General features: G+C 41.9%; 1 protein-coding gene and 1 long non-coding RNA gene across 2 annotated transcripts; one reads left to right on the top strand and one right to left on the bottom strand.

Annotated features, from left to right (window-relative positions):
* Positions 1–275: 275 nt before the first annotated feature.
* Positions 276–11,754, bottom strand: LOC137306353 (uncharacterized). The gene is made up of 3 exons (XR_010958862.1): positions 11,196–11,754; positions 3,769–3,948; positions 276–385 (listed from the first exon to the last, which is right to left on the bottom strand). It is a non-coding gene; the product is annotated as an uncharacterized lncRNA (long non-coding RNA).
* On the top strand, positions 10,561–13,357 carry snai2 (snail family zinc finger 2). The gene is made up of 3 exons (XM_067975501.1): positions 10,561–10,872; positions 11,179–11,769; positions 12,699–13,357. The coding sequence occupies exons 1-3, from the start codon at positions 10,794–10,796 to the stop codon at positions 12,878–12,880; spliced, it is 852 nt and encodes a 283-aa protein (XP_067831602.1). The 5' UTR covers positions 10,561–10,793; the 3' UTR covers positions 12,881–13,357.
* Positions 13,358–17,786: the final 4,429 nt, after the last annotated feature.

The following is a 17,786-nucleotide window of genomic DNA, read 5'->3' as shown; positions in this document are numbered from 1 at the left end:
GCCCTAGTAATGGCAAAAATTATCGACAATTATTAGTTTGTAAATATTTGAAGTGTTCGACTACAAAACCAATCACGTTATTGGTTGTGTTGATATTTCTTGCAAAACACGACCCAGACAACGGTTGGTATTTTTTTTAGTTGTTCCTGATATGAACTCTAAAGTTTAAATAGACAATTTTTTCCTGGTTTTTTGGATAGGCGGTTGAGACATTTTATGAAAATTGTTTGGTGCAACTCACATAATCGTCCAGCAGATGCCGCTAAAGAGGTTTATTAAGCTTCAGGAACACCACAGATACCTTCAGCTTGCTTTGTGGTAACATTTGCACTGAAGTGTGGCTTTCGATCCGTTAAAATATATCACCAACTCCATTGAGAAGACCCTAGCGGAGAAAACACACCATCATACCATGTACAGACATACTGCAATCCAAAATAGTATCTTTTCAGTTCAACTTTTCATCATTTTTTAAAATCAAAACAACAGAGAACTGGCTCAAAGAAGGGGAAAATCGGGTATTTAATTTTCCTGGCTACAAGGTATTCAGAAAAGTTAGGGAAGGAAAGAAAGGAAGGTGTGGCAGTATTGATCAAAGAAACTATTATAACACTGGAAAGGGATGATGTAGTTGAACGGTCAAAGATAGAATCTATTTGGTTAGAATTAAGGAACAAAAGAGGAACTATTATACTACTGGGTCTGTAATATAGGCCACCAAACAGTGGAAGGAGATAGAGGAACAAATTTTCAGGCAAATTACAGAAAGGTGCAAGAACTGTTGAGTAGTGATAGTGGGGGACTTCAATTATCCCAATATAGACTGGAATAGTAACAGTGTAAAGGACAAAGAGGGGGCGGAATTCCTGAAATGTATACAAGAGAGCTTTGTGGAACAGTGTGTTTCTAGACCAACAAGGAAGGAAACAGTGCTGAATCTAGTTCTGGGGAATGAAATGGGGCAGGTGGAGCATGTTTCACTTGGGGGTATTTGGGAAACAGTGATCAAAATATCATTGGGTTCAGAATAGTTATGGGAAAGGACAAGGAACAATCAAATATGAAAATACTTAACTAGAGGAGGGCTAATTTCAGGGAGTTAAAAAGGGATCTTGCCCAGGTGGATTGGAATCAAAAATTGGTAGGCAGAACAGCAATTGAACAATGGGAGGTCTTCAAGGAGGAATTGGTTCAGGTACAAAGTAGACACATTCCTACGAGAGGGAAAGGAAGGGCATCCAAAACTAGAGATCCCTGGATGACTAGAGATTAAAACGAGACAGAAAAAAGAGGTTTATGGTGAATGTAAGATTCATAATACTGTCGAGAACCAGGCTGAATACAGAAAGTACAGAGGAATCTAAAAAAGGGAATAAGAGGGGCAATGAGAGAATATGAGACTAGAATAGCGGCAACATAAAAGGGAAACCAGAAGTCTTTTATAAACATATAAATAATAAAAGGGTAGTCAAAGAAAGGGTGGAAACGAGCAGGGATGAAAAAGGAGATCTTCTTGTGGAGGCAGAGGGCATGGCTGAGGTACTAAATGAAAACTTGGCATCCGTCTTCACTAGAGGATGCTGCCAATGTAACAGTAAAGGAGAAGGTAGTAGTGATATTGGATAGGATAAAAATAAGGAGGAGGTACTTAAAAGATTGGCAGTACTCAAAGTAGAAAAGTCACCCGGTCCAGATGGGATGCATCCTAGGTTACTGAGGGAAGTAAGGGTGGAAATTACAGAGGCTCTGGCCACAATCTTCCAAACATCCGTAGATATGGGGGCAGTGCCAGAAGACTGGAGGATTGCAAATGTCACATCTCTGTTCAAAAAAGGGAAGAGGGATAAACCCAACAATTACAGGCCAGTCAGCCTAACGTCGGTGGTGGGGAAACTTTTAGAGACACCAATCTGGGATAAATTAATTGACACTTGGAAAAGTATGGGCTAATAAATGAAAGTTAGCACAGATCTGTTAAAGGAAAAACGTGTTTGACTAACTTGATTGAATTGTCTGATGAAGTAATGAAGAGGGTTGATGAGGGTAGTGCAAATTATGTTGTGTATATGGACTTTTAAAAAGCATTTGATAAAGTATGACATAATAGACTTGTTAGCAAAATTAAAGCCCATGGGATTAAAGGGGCAGCGGCAGTATAGGGAACAGAAAGCAGAGAGTAGTGATGAACGGTTGTTTTTCAGACTGGAGTGAAGTATACAGTGGTGTTCCCCAAGGGTCAGCATTAGGACCACTGCTCTCTTTGATATGACCTGGACTTGGGTACACAGGGTATAATTTCAGAAATGTAGTAAACAATGTGGAGGATAGTAACAGACTTCAGGAGGACATAGACAGACTGGTGAAATGGGCAGACACATGGCAGATGAAATTTAACGCAGAGAAGTGTGAAGTGATACATTTTGGTAGGAAGAATGAGGAGAGACAATATCAACTAAATGGTACAATTTTAAAGGGATGCAGGAACAGAGAGACCTGGGGGTGCACATACACCAATCTTTGAGCATGGCAGGACAAGTTGAGAAGTCTGTTAAAAAAGCATATAGGATCCTGGGCTTTATTAATAGAGGCATAGAGTACAAAACAAGGAAGTTATGCTAAATCTTTATAAAACACTAGTTAGGCCCCAGCTGGAGTATTGTTCAATTCTGGGCACCACACTTTAGGAAGGATGTCAAGGCCTTAGAGAGGGTGCAGAAGAGATTTACTAGAATGGTACCATGGATGAGGAATTTCAGTTATGTGGAGAGATTGGAGAAGCTGGGGTTGTTCTCCTTAGAACAGAGAAGGTTAAGGGGAGATTTGATAAACCGTTCAAAATCATGAATGGTTTTGATAGAATAAATAAGGAGAAACTGTTTCCACTGGCAGAAGGGTCGGTAACCAGAGGACACAGATTTAAGATGATCGGCAAAAGAGCCAGAGGCGACATTAAGACACATTTTTTTACACGAGTTATTGTGATCTTGAATGCACTGCATGAAAGGGTGGTGGAAGGAGATTCAATAGTAACTTTCAAAAGGGAATTGGATAAATACTTGAAGGGAAAAAATTTACAGGGCTATGGGGAAAGAACGGACGAACAGGACTAATTGGATAGCTCTTTCAAAGAGCTGGCACAAGGACGATGGGCCAAATGGCCTCCTCCTGTGCTGTACCTGTTACGATACTCTGAAAATATTCTCCTATATTCCTGTAAACACCTCACAAGTTGTGTTGAAATGTTAAGTACAGCGCATTTTATTATGTACTGTAGAAACTAGCAACTTTCCTGTGGAGTTGTTCACAAGTTGGTTCTGGTTTGGAATGTGGTTGTAATGTTTAGCATGAGCCAGGAAAAGTATACAGCAGGGGGTCCACAAGCTGAGCACAGGGGCTGATGGGGATCAGGGGGAAGGGGAGAACCAAGCTGTTCAGTGAGGGAGACATAGGGTCAGATTTCCCCCTTATTACGCTTGAGTGCAAAGAATCTTCTGGGAGCAGCATATAGAGGAAAATCAGGTAGGGGGGATTACACACCCTTACAACGCCACCCCTCTCACATTTTCCCTCTTTTAATTTAAACTCACAGAAAATCGTCTCAGCTCCGTTACAGGCAGGTGATCCACACCATTTCATGCCCAAGTGCAATAAGAGGAAAATCTGCCCTATTAAATATTGAAATACACAGGCAGTGGGCGAGACTTTCTGCTGGCAGCACAAACTCAGAAAATCAACATCCATCTGTATGTACAAGACTCAATCTCTCACCGGCAAGTTATCGGCTTCTCTCATGTTGCTCTTATCTGAGTTGAGTATGGCTGGTGTGAGAACTGTATCTTCTTCACACAAAGGTGTATATTTTCCGCGTGGTGTAAACCATTGCAAAAGGCTGAAGTACAGAAACTGGTGAGGAAATTTGATCTTTCCTTCTGTTCCTAAAAGTGTGAGCTGTAAATAATAAAAGCAGAAAGTTAAAAAAAATCGTGTTAAGGGCTTGTTAAATGTTTGTTAATGGCTAGAATGTGCTTGTTAAAAAATTTTTGTATAGGAATGTTGATATTTTCCTCAAGATAAGAATAATTCAAATAGGACCACATCCTTGTCCAGACGGGTATGCCATTAGTTTTCAAACAGACATGAATCTATCAGTATAACAAACCATCGAACATTGACTGATATTTTGTTTGCAGGTCAAACATCCACTCTCACCATAGTAAAGCTTATATGTGGCAAACTTTTACAGAGCATGTGCTCCTTGAAGATCATCCGGTTGGGCAAGTAAATTGTCATAGCCTGTTTCCTCAATATGTTGTACAAAGGCACGACTCGCTTAATGTCATGCAGTTTAATAAGTATTGTAATGTAATTTCTGATCACACTTTGACTCTGCACTTACCATTTATTCATTTTGGGCAGGCCTTTAACTTTACTACAGTCAGAAGAACTGTACCAGGTTCTGCTATTTGAGGAATAGGTTTTGCTGCCCAAATGAAGAGAGAGTTACTTGAACTTGCAAGGGCCAATTTTGTGAATCATGCTTACATGACATGATTTATAGAAGACTGTTAAAAGTCACAATCGATCTCTCTTCAGTTGGGCATTGTGAGCATGATTGACATGTAGCACAACTTGGTGCAGTTTTTCTGATTGGAAGGAATAGTATTTAACAAGTCAAACTGAAGACATTATGGATATCAGACTGATATTCTTGTTTCCCTGTACATATGTGGTAGGATTATGAATGTATAGCAATTGTGCGCTATGACCTTGTTGACAACCAGGTGTACAAAACTGCTTAATCAGTGTCAAAGGCATCAAAGGTTCACCACTGTGTCTTCCAACTATCCTAGGCTGAGTCACTTCTATCTACTAATTTCATCTATGAAGACAGTCAAACATACATTTATGAATGCACAAGCACATTGTCAGAAAGTGGTTGGTATGGAACGTTCTGGGGGTCCTGCAGGGAAAGGACAGGATGGATCCGATCGGGCAGTTCCCCGACCAGACAGCCGAAGCCATTTGGCAGAACGTCTCGTTGCCGGAACTGACCAACAGGCACCAGGATGTAGCCTGGATGTTGGTGAGAAGAACCCTTCCAATGTGGTCTTTCCTACATGCACGGAATCTCAGCGCCACCTGGTGGACTGCCCCTTGATGCAGAGGGTGTGGAGAGAGATGCGTTGGTATCTGTCCTGGTTCATCCCCAACAGCTCGGTAACATAGGACGCTGTGCTTTACGGACTGTTCCCTGGGATGCACACCGAGACAGATAGCAGCTGCTGCTGGAAGACCATCAACTCGGTGAAGGAGGCCCTTTGTTCGGCCCAAAACCTACTGGTCTTCCAGCTGAAGGAGCAGTCCACGACCGAGTGTTGCCAACTGGCACATTGCAGGAGTACATGCTGCGGGACGCACCGAAGTGAGATGCGGCCTACACAAAGGGTCTATGGGGAAAGGCCACCGTGTAAGGCCACCCCACCTTGTAGTATACCGAATGTATTACAAGATATGTACTGCGTTTTGAATTGTAATGATGGGTTCGGAGTATTGTTTTAAACTGATTGCTTGGAATTGTGTTTTTTATATTGAACTGTGTGTATCTTTAAATGTTATGAAGCATATTTTGAAATTTTAAAAAAAGGTATTTTCTCTCTCACATACTAACGCACTCCAGCATTAATATTAATACATTCACATTATTGCCCAGGTATGTCCTGTCCACAAAAAGCAGGACAAATCCAATCCGGTAAATTACCGCCCGATCACTCTACTCTCAATCATCAGCAAAGTGATGGAAGGTGTCGTCGACAGTGCTATCAAACGGCACTTACTCACCAATAACCTGCTCACTGATGCTCAGTTTGGGTTCCACCAGGACCACTCAGCTCCAGACCTCATTACAGCCTTGGTCCAAACATGGACAAAAGAGCTGAATTCCAGAGGTGAGGTGAGAGTGACTGCCCTTGACATCAAGGCAGCATTTGACCGAGTGTGGCACCAAGGAGCCCTAGTAAAATTGAAGTCAATGTGAATCAGGGGGAAAACTCTCCAGTGTCGGGAGTCGTACCTAGCACAAAGGAAGATGGTAGTGGTTGTTGGAGGCCAACCATCTCAGCCCCAGGACATTGCTGTAGGAGTTCCTCAAGGCAGTGTCCTAGGCCCAACCATCTTCAGCTACTTCATCAATGACCTTCCCTCCAACATAAGATCAGAAATGGGGATGTTCGCTGATGATTGCACAGTGTTTAGTTCTATTCGCAATCCCTCAGATAATGAAGCAGTCCGTGCCCGCATGCAGCAAGACCTGGACTGATAAGTGGCAAGTAACATTTGCGCCAGACAAGTGCCAGGCAATGACCATCTCCAACAAGAGAGAAGCTAATCACCTCCCCTTGACATTCAACGGCATTACCATCACCGAATCCCCCACCATAAACATCCTGGGGGTCACCATTGACCAGAAACTTAACTGGACCAGCCACATAAATACTGTGGCTACAAGAGCAGGTCAAAGGCTGGGTATTCTGCAGTGAGTGACTCACCTCCTGACTCCCCAAAGCTCTAAACAGTGGCCTTTCCCCATACAGCCTTTGCATAGGTCGCACCTCGCCTCAGTGCGTCCTGCAGCACGTACTCCTGGACCTTGGAATGTGCCAGTCGGCAACATTCGGTGGTGGACCGCTCCTTCAGCTGGAAGGTCAGCATGTTTCGGGTGGACCAGAGGGCCTCCTTCACTGAGATGGTGGTCTTCCAGCCGCAGGTGATGTCTGTCTTGATGTGCGTCCCGGGGAACAGCCCGTAGAGCACAGAGTCCTGTGTTATCGAACTGTTGGACAAGTACCAACGCATCTCTCTCCACACCCTCTGCACGAAGGGGCAGCCCATCCGGAGGTGGGAGACGGTCTCCTCTCCGCCACAGCCTCGAGGGCAGCTCGAGGTGACTCTGAGGTTCCGTGCGTGTAGGAAGGACCGCACTGGGAGGACCTTTCTCACTACCATCCAGGCTACATCCTGGTCTCTCGCTTACACACAGCTGTGTTCTAGAATCAGATTGAGAATTGCCTCTGGACTATGCCATCACTTTTGAATCACTGTGAATCGGAAATGGTTTCACAGTGATAATGACAGTATAACTGCACCCTAAATTTAGGCACAGACAGCATACACACAGACTCACATGGGGACTAATACTGTTTTTAGGTGCTTTTATATTTTATAGGATTTTTATTGATGTCACTCTTCCCTTTTTACATTCCATGTCTGGGAGCTGATCCCAGCAGTGCTACTGCACTCCACTGTTAATATAGAGACTTGGTCCAATGGCAAAGTTTTTTTATTTGTTCTGGAGAAGTAGTCCCTCACTGCCCTGGGGCCAACCATATAGTATAAGATTGGAATCATATGTAGGCCAGACCAAGCAGCTTCCCATCCCTGAAGGACACTTGGGAGCCCGTTGAGTTTTTACAGCTATCCCACAAATTACCAGATTCATTAAATTCAGCTTCACAACTTACCATGGTGAGATTTAAACTTATGACCTCTGGATAGTCCAGCACCTTAACTAATAGGCCAGCCTACTGTTAGTCACTGATTTTCTGTAGGTTGGTTGGTTTACACAATGGAGTGCAGCTGATGGTGGAAGATCCACTTCTCTGCAGGCAGCTACCAGTAGTGTAAAAGTGCCTTTTCCCACATATTCACACATAGCGACACACACATTTGTATGCAACAGTCATTAATATTAACATCTGTTCTATCTGGGATAGGGGGTATATGTGAACAAATCGCTGAAGATGGCAGGACAGGTTGAGAAAGTGGTTAAAAAAGCATAGGGATCCTGGGCTTTATAAATAGAGGCATAGAGTGCACAAGTACGGAAGTCATGATGAACCTTTATAAAATACTGGTTCGGCTATAACTGGAGTATTGTGTCCAGTTCTGGGCACTGCACTTTCGGAAAGATGTGAAGGCCTTAAAGAGGGTGCAGAAGAAATTTACTAGAATGATTCCAGGGATGAGGGGCTTTAGTTATGTGGATAGACTGGAGAAGCTGGGGTTGTTCTCCTTGGAACAGAGAAGGTTGAGAGGAGATTTGATAGAGGCATTCAAAACCATGAAAGGTCTAGACAGAGTAGATAGAGAGAAACTGTTCCTATCGATGGAAGGGCCAATAACCAGAGGATATAGATTTAAGGTGATTGGCAAAAGAACTAAAAGTGACATGAGGAAAAACAATTTTACACAGCCAGTGGTTGTGATCTGGAATGCACTGTCCAAGGGGGTGGTGGAGGCAGATTCAACCATGGCCTTCAAAAGGGAACTGGATAAGTACTTGAAAGGAAAAAAAAATGCAGGGCTGTGGGGATAGGGTGGGGGAGTGGGACTAGCTGGATTGCTCTTGCATAGAGCCGGTGTGGACTCGATGGGCCGAATGGCCTCCTTCCGTGCTGTAACCTTTCTATGATTCTATACACACGGGCAGTAATATTACCACTTCAGCATATCTAAAGGAGAGATTATAATAGCATCTCTTTGGGTGTCAAGTGTGTATGTCAAATATATTTCTTTGTGTATATCAATAATAATAGTGTGAGTACATCAGTTGTCAAGCAGATCCTATCATATACAGGGATTAATACCCATGTCAATAGGTGTATCAGTTACATTGGAAAGACTAGCGTTTAAAAATAGGATATCCTCTGCCTATAAGATTAATACCAATTCTAAAAGTATGTCCTTTTACCATATTGTTACAACTTTGCCAAGATTTCTTATGCGTTTACCTCTTCTGTCAGGTTTTCTAGTATTTCCAGCCGCGTGATAGTGACATTTAATTCCTGAAAGGTGGTCACCCCACTCCGTACCCCCAACGATGCGTTCGCGTCCACTTGTCTTGCAGTTAGTCGTCATCGCCAGGAGAGGGCGGCAGCATTAAGACAGAAAGGGCAGCACTGAACTGAGACACTGGCCAACACAATACTTGACACGGAATTGTTTGCAGCAGTTTAGAGAAGCTGCATGGGGTTTGATTCTCTGCCCTCCCTCCTTGAACTTTTCCGCGTGTAATCTACCCCGACAACAGCCTCAAGTCATGTGGCTAAACAGGTGCTTCTTCTAAAAGTCTTTATGCGGAAGAATGTTTTCCTATAAAACATCTGTACGTACGATGCATGAGAGTTAATCGATCACTTCTTACCTCCTCGTGATCAATCTACGCTGACAAAAAGACATCGGTTGCATTGCCTCAAGAACGGCACGGCATGATCACTTAAAAATTGTTTAATTTTCTGTAACATTTCCAGATCGGGATTCCTATGGATTTTGCTTGTCTTGCTCATACCAAATTTGGATTTTGTTTGAAGTAATCTAAATGCATAAAGTTTTTTACTAATCCATGTTTAAGTAAACCATCCTTTCATACTGCCTATAATACCGTTCCAAAAATCTTTTATTCCCGCAGTCACCGATCAGTTAAAAATAACATGTTTTATTTCCCGTTAATATTCTCGTACGTTTGCTATGACAATTTTCCTTTAAGTTTCTCTTTACATAAACTTTTGTTTGAAATTCATGTATAACTGCATTGTAAACGCTACTGTCCTAAAAATTAGTGCTTCTTTTTGTTAGTCGAGTGCACACATTTTAAGAAAGTTTTTAGCGTACCTATTACCAAGTAAATCTTTACATCTGTTTGTTATATTCACATTTTCAAAAACAATTTGACGGTTAAGAGTAGGGTAGTACATATTTTTAAACTGCAGCACAATATTATTGATGTACACAAAAGGACATCTCTCATACATTTAACACCAATTATAATGTCTTTTAGATTTCAGTTTTGTTCTTTTGTATCGAATTTGTAATCAGTATCCGATAATGTAAAATTGAAAGTCGATATCCCTTGTTCCAATACGTTTAATCAACCTGTCCTTCACCTTAATTAGCAAATTATGGGCTGCAGTACATAATTTGCAATGCAATCATTCCAATCAGCTTTACAGACTCAGAGTGGCGTAAAATGTACAATGGGACATGTAGTCTTTAATTTATTGGCTACAGTGTTTTACATTCATTTGCATGTCCAATCTCAAGTGAAACTTCCTGTAAAAAGAAATCAGGCACTTTTTCCCTAATATCTAGTCAGATTTCTTTGATAAACAAGACTCTTGACTTTTTGAAAGCTTTTTGTTTTTAAAAAAAAAAGTGGTATCGAAAAAAAAAAGCAAAGGTCCCATTTGAAAGCAGAACAGGTTGAAACAACGCGTGCATGGGTCGGGTCAATCATTCGGGAGAGGAATGCGCGCTCGAACCCAGGGAGGGCAACAAGTCCCAACAAAACACCGACTGCCCGCGACGCCCCCTGGCGGCGATCGCGCAGCCCGTCTCACGCCCAGCACCTGTCGCTTGGCGCGAGCTCCCCGCCAATCCCCGCCCAGGGCCCCGCCTCGCGGCCCGCAGACAGCGGCACGCCATTGGACAGTCGGGGGGGCGACGGATGCAAATGAGGGCGCGCGCGCGCGCCTGCCCCTTGCACCTGACTCGCGAGTATTTACAGCACGCTGCAGGAATGGGCTGCACTCAGGGCTGGTGCACTGCCTCCTCCAGCAGCATCACCACTCACTCCGGCTGCAAGACCACCACCACCACCACCACCACCAGCAGCAGCAGCAACAGCAACTTGTTCTGCTTATTTTTTTTTTTAAAAAGCCTCGAAAGTGTGGGTGACTTTTTTTTAAACCGTCCTCCATTTCAGGATTTTTTCCCCCCAGAAAATATTACTCTTCCCCAAGATGCCGCGATCTTTCCTAGTTAAGAAACATTTTAGCACCAGCAAAAAACCAAATTATGGCGAACTGGACACTCAAACAGGTAAACTATAGTCTTACTGCAGTAATTATAAAAGAAACACGGCATATTGATATGTGCATTCTTAGGTTTGGTGTAACTGTTTATTGCTGAATTCGTTTTTGTCAGTTAATGAAGCTGTAAGTTTTTAGTAAATTTATTTGACTCAAACTACTGTAAGAAATTTAAAAAATCAGTGCCAGCAAAAAGTTATGAGTCATTTTAAGTCGTTTCCTTTGAAACTTCATTGTCCTAGTAAATTAAACTATTGAATAGTTTTATAATCTTGATGGTTTGGGTGCATCAACGCGTGTTCTATTTTGCTTCCAGTCATCATTTCTCCGTACCTGTATGAGAGTTACCCAATGCCAGTCATTCCTCAGCCGGAGATCCTGAGTTCTGGAGCTTACAATCCAGTGAGTGTGTGGAGCAGCGTTTGCTCCGGGCTGATCCCCTCTCCTATCCCCAGCGACCCTGCATCTGCCTCTGAATACTCGTCCGCTCACTCCTCACCCCTCAGTAACGGTAGCCTGTGCCCAGCAGGACGGCTCAGCCCTCAACAGTCCAATTCCGATCGGCTCAACAGGGATCCAAATGGCTCGGAGACCTCCATCAGCGACGAGGAGGAGCGAATTCACCCCAAAGTCTCGGATGAACACGCCGTGGACGCCGAGAAGTTTCAGTGTAACTTGTGCAGCAAGGCTTACTCAACTTTCTCAGGACTGGCCAAACATAAACAGCTACATTGCGACGCTCAGACTCGAAAATCCTTCAGCTGTAAATACTGTGAGAAGGAGTATGTCAGCTTGGGAGCATTAAAGATGCACATCCGAACCCACACGCTGCCCTGTGTCTGTAAAATCTGTGGGAAGGCATTCTCCAGACCGTGGCTACTGCAGGGGCATATCAGAACACACACGGGTGAGTAAGGTCGTAACCCGAAGTGTACAGGAATGTTTTTCCAATTAAGCGAGCTATTTAGTTTAGGTATTTTTTAACTGTCATATAAGCAAAATATTAAACACAGTCTGACATATTTTGCTATTGGTAGATATTCTTGGCACTTTACCAGATCTAATCGAATGTCAAAATATAGCAGCGGAAAGTCTCACGTCTCGCCGAGTCTCTGATTATTGCTTTCCCCTAAAAAAAAATAAAAGATGACGGGAAATGAACGGATACGAAGTTGTTCAAAAGTATGATATATTGTGCGAATTTATTTTGAAATTGCATTTAACGAGATAGTTTGGATAAACATTGGCAGATTTGTAAGCACGCCACTATTAAATCGCCCTCGAGACACAACAGAAGTCATTGTTTAAATTGTAGCAGAAATGTTGTGGCTGCTAAGTTTGAGATTGGTCTACGGGTTGTATTTCCAGTGCTATTTGTACAAAGGATATATGATGTCTTTAATACAATTTTAAAAATAACAGCTGATACACAAGGAGCACTGAGATGTTGGGAGGAACGGGACACAGGACCCATGGTCTGAATGCACCTGTTACCAAATGGCATCATCAGCAGCTCCATCCCACCACTTGACTCTCATGTGCTCTTCTACTAATATTCAGCGAGCTGATTTCCCTTTTTAACCCAGTCACAAGACTTAGATTATCATGGTACTATTAAAGTATTTTTATACATATATTAATTCCACAGATTCAGTAATTTACCTAAACTTAAAATTCATGCTTATTTATTAACAAGTGTAGAAGAAATTGCAGTACTAGATTTGTTCAACATAAAAACCAAAAACGCATTTTAGAATTTAGTAAATGAACTTTCTTTATATGGAATTTATCAGACTAAACTAAAATAATTGAATAACAATTTTCTTCTATTTTCAGGTGAGAAGCCATTCTCTTGCCCTCACTGCAGCAGAGCATTCGCTGATCGATCTAACCTGAGGGCGCATCTACAAACTCATTCAGATGTGAAAAAATATCAGTGCAAAAACTGTGCCAAAACTTTCTCCAGAATGTCTCTTCTCCACAAACACGAAGAATCAGGATGCTGCATGGCACACTGAGCAAAATGGAATTATACTATGGACTCATTCTGTTTTCAAGTTCACTATCCAAGCATCCCCAATTGCTCTGCTCCATCAAGATTTTATTATTTTGAAACAGTTGAAGCAACTTTAATGATTTCCATTTAGGATAAAAGTCTTGAAAAGCAAGGGTTATGATGATTTAAGAATATTCAAACTATGAACAGCACCACGGAATGCAATATCTTTTGGGACACTCATTGTAACACCCCATTTGTGCCTTCTGTCAATGTGGCTGCACATCATGTCCATATATAATGTAAATACTCTATTTTTGTATTTGGATGCATTAAGTATGAAAGTGAACTAAATGCAGTAGTGCACCAAGACACTTAAACGTGTGCAGGTTAAAGGCAAAGGTTTATTTGTTACAGCCTGCACTCTGATATGTTTAGCTATGTATTTTCCATCCACTTTTTTAAAAATAAATATGTTTTTGACTTTTTTTATAATAAACCTTTTTTAAATATGTCACACTGCCATATCCGTCTACCAAATATCAGGGAATGGGATGTTAGGCGTCAGACAGACCTCAATATACAAATATCCATACAGGATGGGTTTTGTTTCTGTGAAATCCTGGCTGTTAATTACCATCTGTTTCAGATCAAAGCTGTGAGGTATTTGAATCTACCAACTAATCTACAGGACACGGCTCAGGAAATAATCATTTTCCTGTTGAGGTGTCTCTCAAACTGCAGAGTAAATTGAATTTTACCCCTTCAGAAACGTTTAACACATAAACAGGCAGTTGAATACTAGTCCATTAAAACAGGAGTGCACAATGTCTGCATTATATTACCGATTGCAAGATATGTACGACCTGTTAATCATAGAGAGACATTAGTCTGACCTTTCGAACTATGAATGCCACTTTTCTCCTTGCATTGTAGCTTTCCTCTTTCTAATTGCAGTATATGCACAATTTTCTCTTTCGCAACTGATGACATCATATACTTTGGTAAATTACACTTTGCTTGGTGCATCTGTAGCGCAGGTATGTCAGCCAAAGGCCACAACCCGAAATGGTGAACGACAGGTGTGAGTTTTCCCATTACTCCTACAAGAATCCAATTTACTTAGTTTGGTTGAATACGATGTAGCTGAAACTAGGCACCAGTGAGCGTGTTAACCAGAGCTACTGTCCAACTACATTGTAGGAATTGTCAATTCAAAAATGTTTTTTTCTTAGATTTGTCCCTTCGCAGCATGCCCACATATCTTTGTAACATCGGTTTCTTAAATAACTTCCAGTGGTTTATAAAAACGTGTTAGTAAGTATAGTAGATTAACTTTGCACAATGCCGTCCGCTGATTAAACGTAGGTATGAATAAGCGTAACGTTGTGAATTCCAGACAGCTGTAGTAAGATGTGGACTAGATAGTTTGGAAAACGGAAAGTGCGTAGTCGGCAAATACAGAGACAACGACTAAGCTTTTACACAGCGAGAATTTGTGAACTGCTACTTCAGAGATAATCGAGTTACAAAACGACGTGTGGATACAGGAAATACTAGTTTAACAATTCAATGATTACATTAAATCGTTTGTTAATTCCTCACCTGATCAGGTTAAGGGTACTTTTAAATATAACATCCTGTACAAATGTTTGATTACTTCAGTGTTGATATTTATTAAGTTGTGGTCAAGATGGATATTTTGTCCTGACACTGAATTAACACTTGCCGTTCACTGGACTGTCTGAAAATGTTTCGTTTAATTTCAGCCCCTCGTGGCTTCCAGCTCAGCACAAACTTCCCATATCCAAGGAAAGTTCCCGTAAAATTAATATATATATATAATACCTCCACCTTTAATTTGTTGCATCAAGGAGAATCTTTCCAAAGTTCGTTGCTAAATAGGCAGTCTAAGTATCAAATTCCGATCTTTTAAACTATGAACCAGAGGCGCGTGTTTACTTTAGACCAGAGTCAGAAGCTCAAACAATGGGATTGTCTTCTTCTGAAAAATGAATTATCTTTTTAAGACTCAAGATAGAGTAAATTGCGGACGGATTTGATGAGAATCATAAACTCCGATAACGGAAAAGCCTTTACATAAGACTGCTTACTTTCAGCTTGTAAAGTTCCCAAATCAGTTCGAAAAGTAGCATGTAGTTATTATATTGATCCAGAGTCTCGGGTGAAACTTGCTTTGAAGGTTTATATCTTGGATCGGCCCCTTTTGAGTCGTTTCTAATCTTTTCCGACTTCAAATTTGACAGTCACCTGTGCACAGCAAAACAACATAAATTTCACCGGGGGGCTGGTTAAATCACTGCAGTAACAGTGCAAAATCAAACACTTTAATCTATTCCCAGCTACCTCTCAATTGCAGGAAACGGCACAACAAGGTACTTCAATGTAACTGGCACCAGTTAACTTGTTTTTACACGTAGCCGAGCGTTGATGTCTTCACTTTACTGAAAGACAAGTATATCTTTGTTATGTAGTCCAAAGGCGGTTTAGAATCTATTACCCCTAAATACCTTTGTTCAGTAAATTCAGTAAATACCTTTGTTATGAACTTAATTGTGCGTTTTATGTTTATTAGCATAGTTTAAATATTTAAGATTTAAGTCTAAGTGTATGGAACATTTAAAATATGGGCAATTTCAGATTTTAAAAATGCTTTAAGCAATTACAATGGCTATATGCCATTGAATAACAATTAGATTCAATATATGTGCAAGAGTTTGTTTCCCACAAATCCATTGCCGATTGCATTGTGAGTATATACCATTGATTCTATCATTAGTTTATTGTTTCAGTGAAGACATCACCATACATGAATGAAGTGGCATCAGTGTCGGCTGTGGCACTTACCACTAAAGAATTGCCTTCCACACAGCAACAACAGGTGGAAGCTAACTTTATGTTTATAAATACCACAACTATATAACAAATAATGGGCGTGTGGGAGTGAATACAATGAAAAGAAATCTAATCCCAGGGAAAAGCAAGCTGCACAAATGACATTCTCCGTGATGGTGGCCATGCTGCATTATCCCTCCTCATCTTCCTTGCCCTCCCTCCAGCCTTTGACTCTGTCAACCATATCAATTTGCTCCAATGCCTCTCCTCCATTGTCCAGCTCAGAGGGACTGCTCTCGCTTGGTTCCACTCTTGCCTAACTGATCATAGCCAGAGCACCTGCAGCAATGGCTTCTCTTCCCATCCTGCACTATTACCTCTGGAGCCCCTAAGGAACTATTCTGGCTCCCTCCTCTTCCTCATCTACATGCTGTCCCTTGGCAACAACACCCGCACACATGGGGTCAGCTTTCACTTGTATGTTGACAACACCCAGCTCTACCTCTCCACCATCTCCCTTGACCCCTCCACTGCCTCAGTATTGTTGTAAACAATTTTACAACACCAAGTTATAGTCCAGCAATTTAAAATAAAATTGCTGGACTATAACTTGGTGTTGTAAAATTGTTTACAATTGTCAACCCCAGTCCATCACCGGCATCTCCACATCAGTATTGTTGGACTACTTGTCTGACATATAGTCTTCATTGAGCCACAGTTCCTTCAGTTAAACATTGGGAAGTAATCATCTTTGGCCCCCATCACAAACTCTGTTCTCTTCCCAACAATTTCATTCTATTTGACCCTGAGCTGAACTTCCAATCCCATATTCTCTCTATCACAAAGACCACCTACTTCCACCTTCATAATATCATCCTCCTCCAGCGCTGCCTCAGCCTATCTGTTGCTGAAACCCTTATGTATGCCTTTGCCATCTCCAGACTCGACTATTCCTATGCTTTCCTGGCTGGTATCTGATCCTCCATGCTCTGTGAACTTCAGCTTATCCAAAACTCTGCTGTTCATATCCTATTCCACTCAACCATCACCCCTATCCTTGATATCCTACATTGGCTCCTAGACCCCTAAAATCTCTAATTTGAAGTTGTCATCCATACTTAAATCCTTTCATGACCTTCCCCTCCCTATCTTTGCAACCTCCTCCAGCCCTACAATCACCCCCGACCCCAAATTCTCTGTTCCTTCAACTCTGGCCACTTGTTCTTCCTCACCTCCTTTCACCCCCCCCCCCCAATTCTTTCAACCACCTAAACCCCACACTCTGGAATTACTTCCCTACCCCCACCCCCCGCTTCTCCACAGGGAGAATGTTAACTCCCTAATCGGCAGGAAATGAGCGGGAGAGCAGTTAAAATGGAGCAGCTCAGTTTCCCACTCCATTCCCACCGATTCCTCATTTTAATGCCATTGCTTTTGGTGGAGGATGAGGCATTCTGATGGGAGCTATGGACAGCGCAGAAGGAGACCATTCGGCCCATTGTGCTTGTGCAGCTCTTTGAAAGACCTAGCCAACTAGTCCCACTGCCCTGCTCTTTCCTCATAGCCCTGCATATTTTTCCTTTTCAAGTATTTATCCAATTCCCTTTTGAAAATTACTATTGAATCTGCTTCCACTACCCTTTCATCAAGCAATGCATTCCAGGTCACAACTCGCTGCATAAAAAAAAATCTCCTCATCTCGCCTCTGGTTCCTTTGCCAATTATCTTAAATCTATGTCCTCTGGTTTTTGACCCTCCTGCCAGTAGAAATAATTTCTCCTTATTGGTGATAAACTCACCAGCAAAACATGATGCTAACAGGCAGCAAGGACCCTGCAGAAGTGCTATTTAAAGTGCTCATTCTCTCCAACAGTTTGTTGCTAGTTTGTCTCCTCAGGCTGCTGGTTAACTTATGGGCCTTTTATTGGCTATTTTCTGATTTCAGCAACTGGAATTCTGACTTCTGCAAACAGCTTTTTATTAGTGCTGGACTGATTTTCTCTGCCTTGAAAACAGTTTTGTTGCAGTTATGGGGGGTCTGATAGGTCTGCATTGGGGGCTAGAAAATGAGG

Source organism: Heptranchias perlo, chromosome 3 (genome assembly GCF_035084215.1).
Source record: "Heptranchias perlo isolate sHepPer1 chromosome 3, sHepPer1.hap1, whole genome shotgun sequence".
Classification (NCBI taxonomy): Eukaryota; Metazoa; Chordata; class Chondrichthyes; order Hexanchiformes; family Hexanchidae; genus Heptranchias; species Heptranchias perlo.
This window is presented reverse-complemented; position numbering and strand designations above follow the sequence as displayed.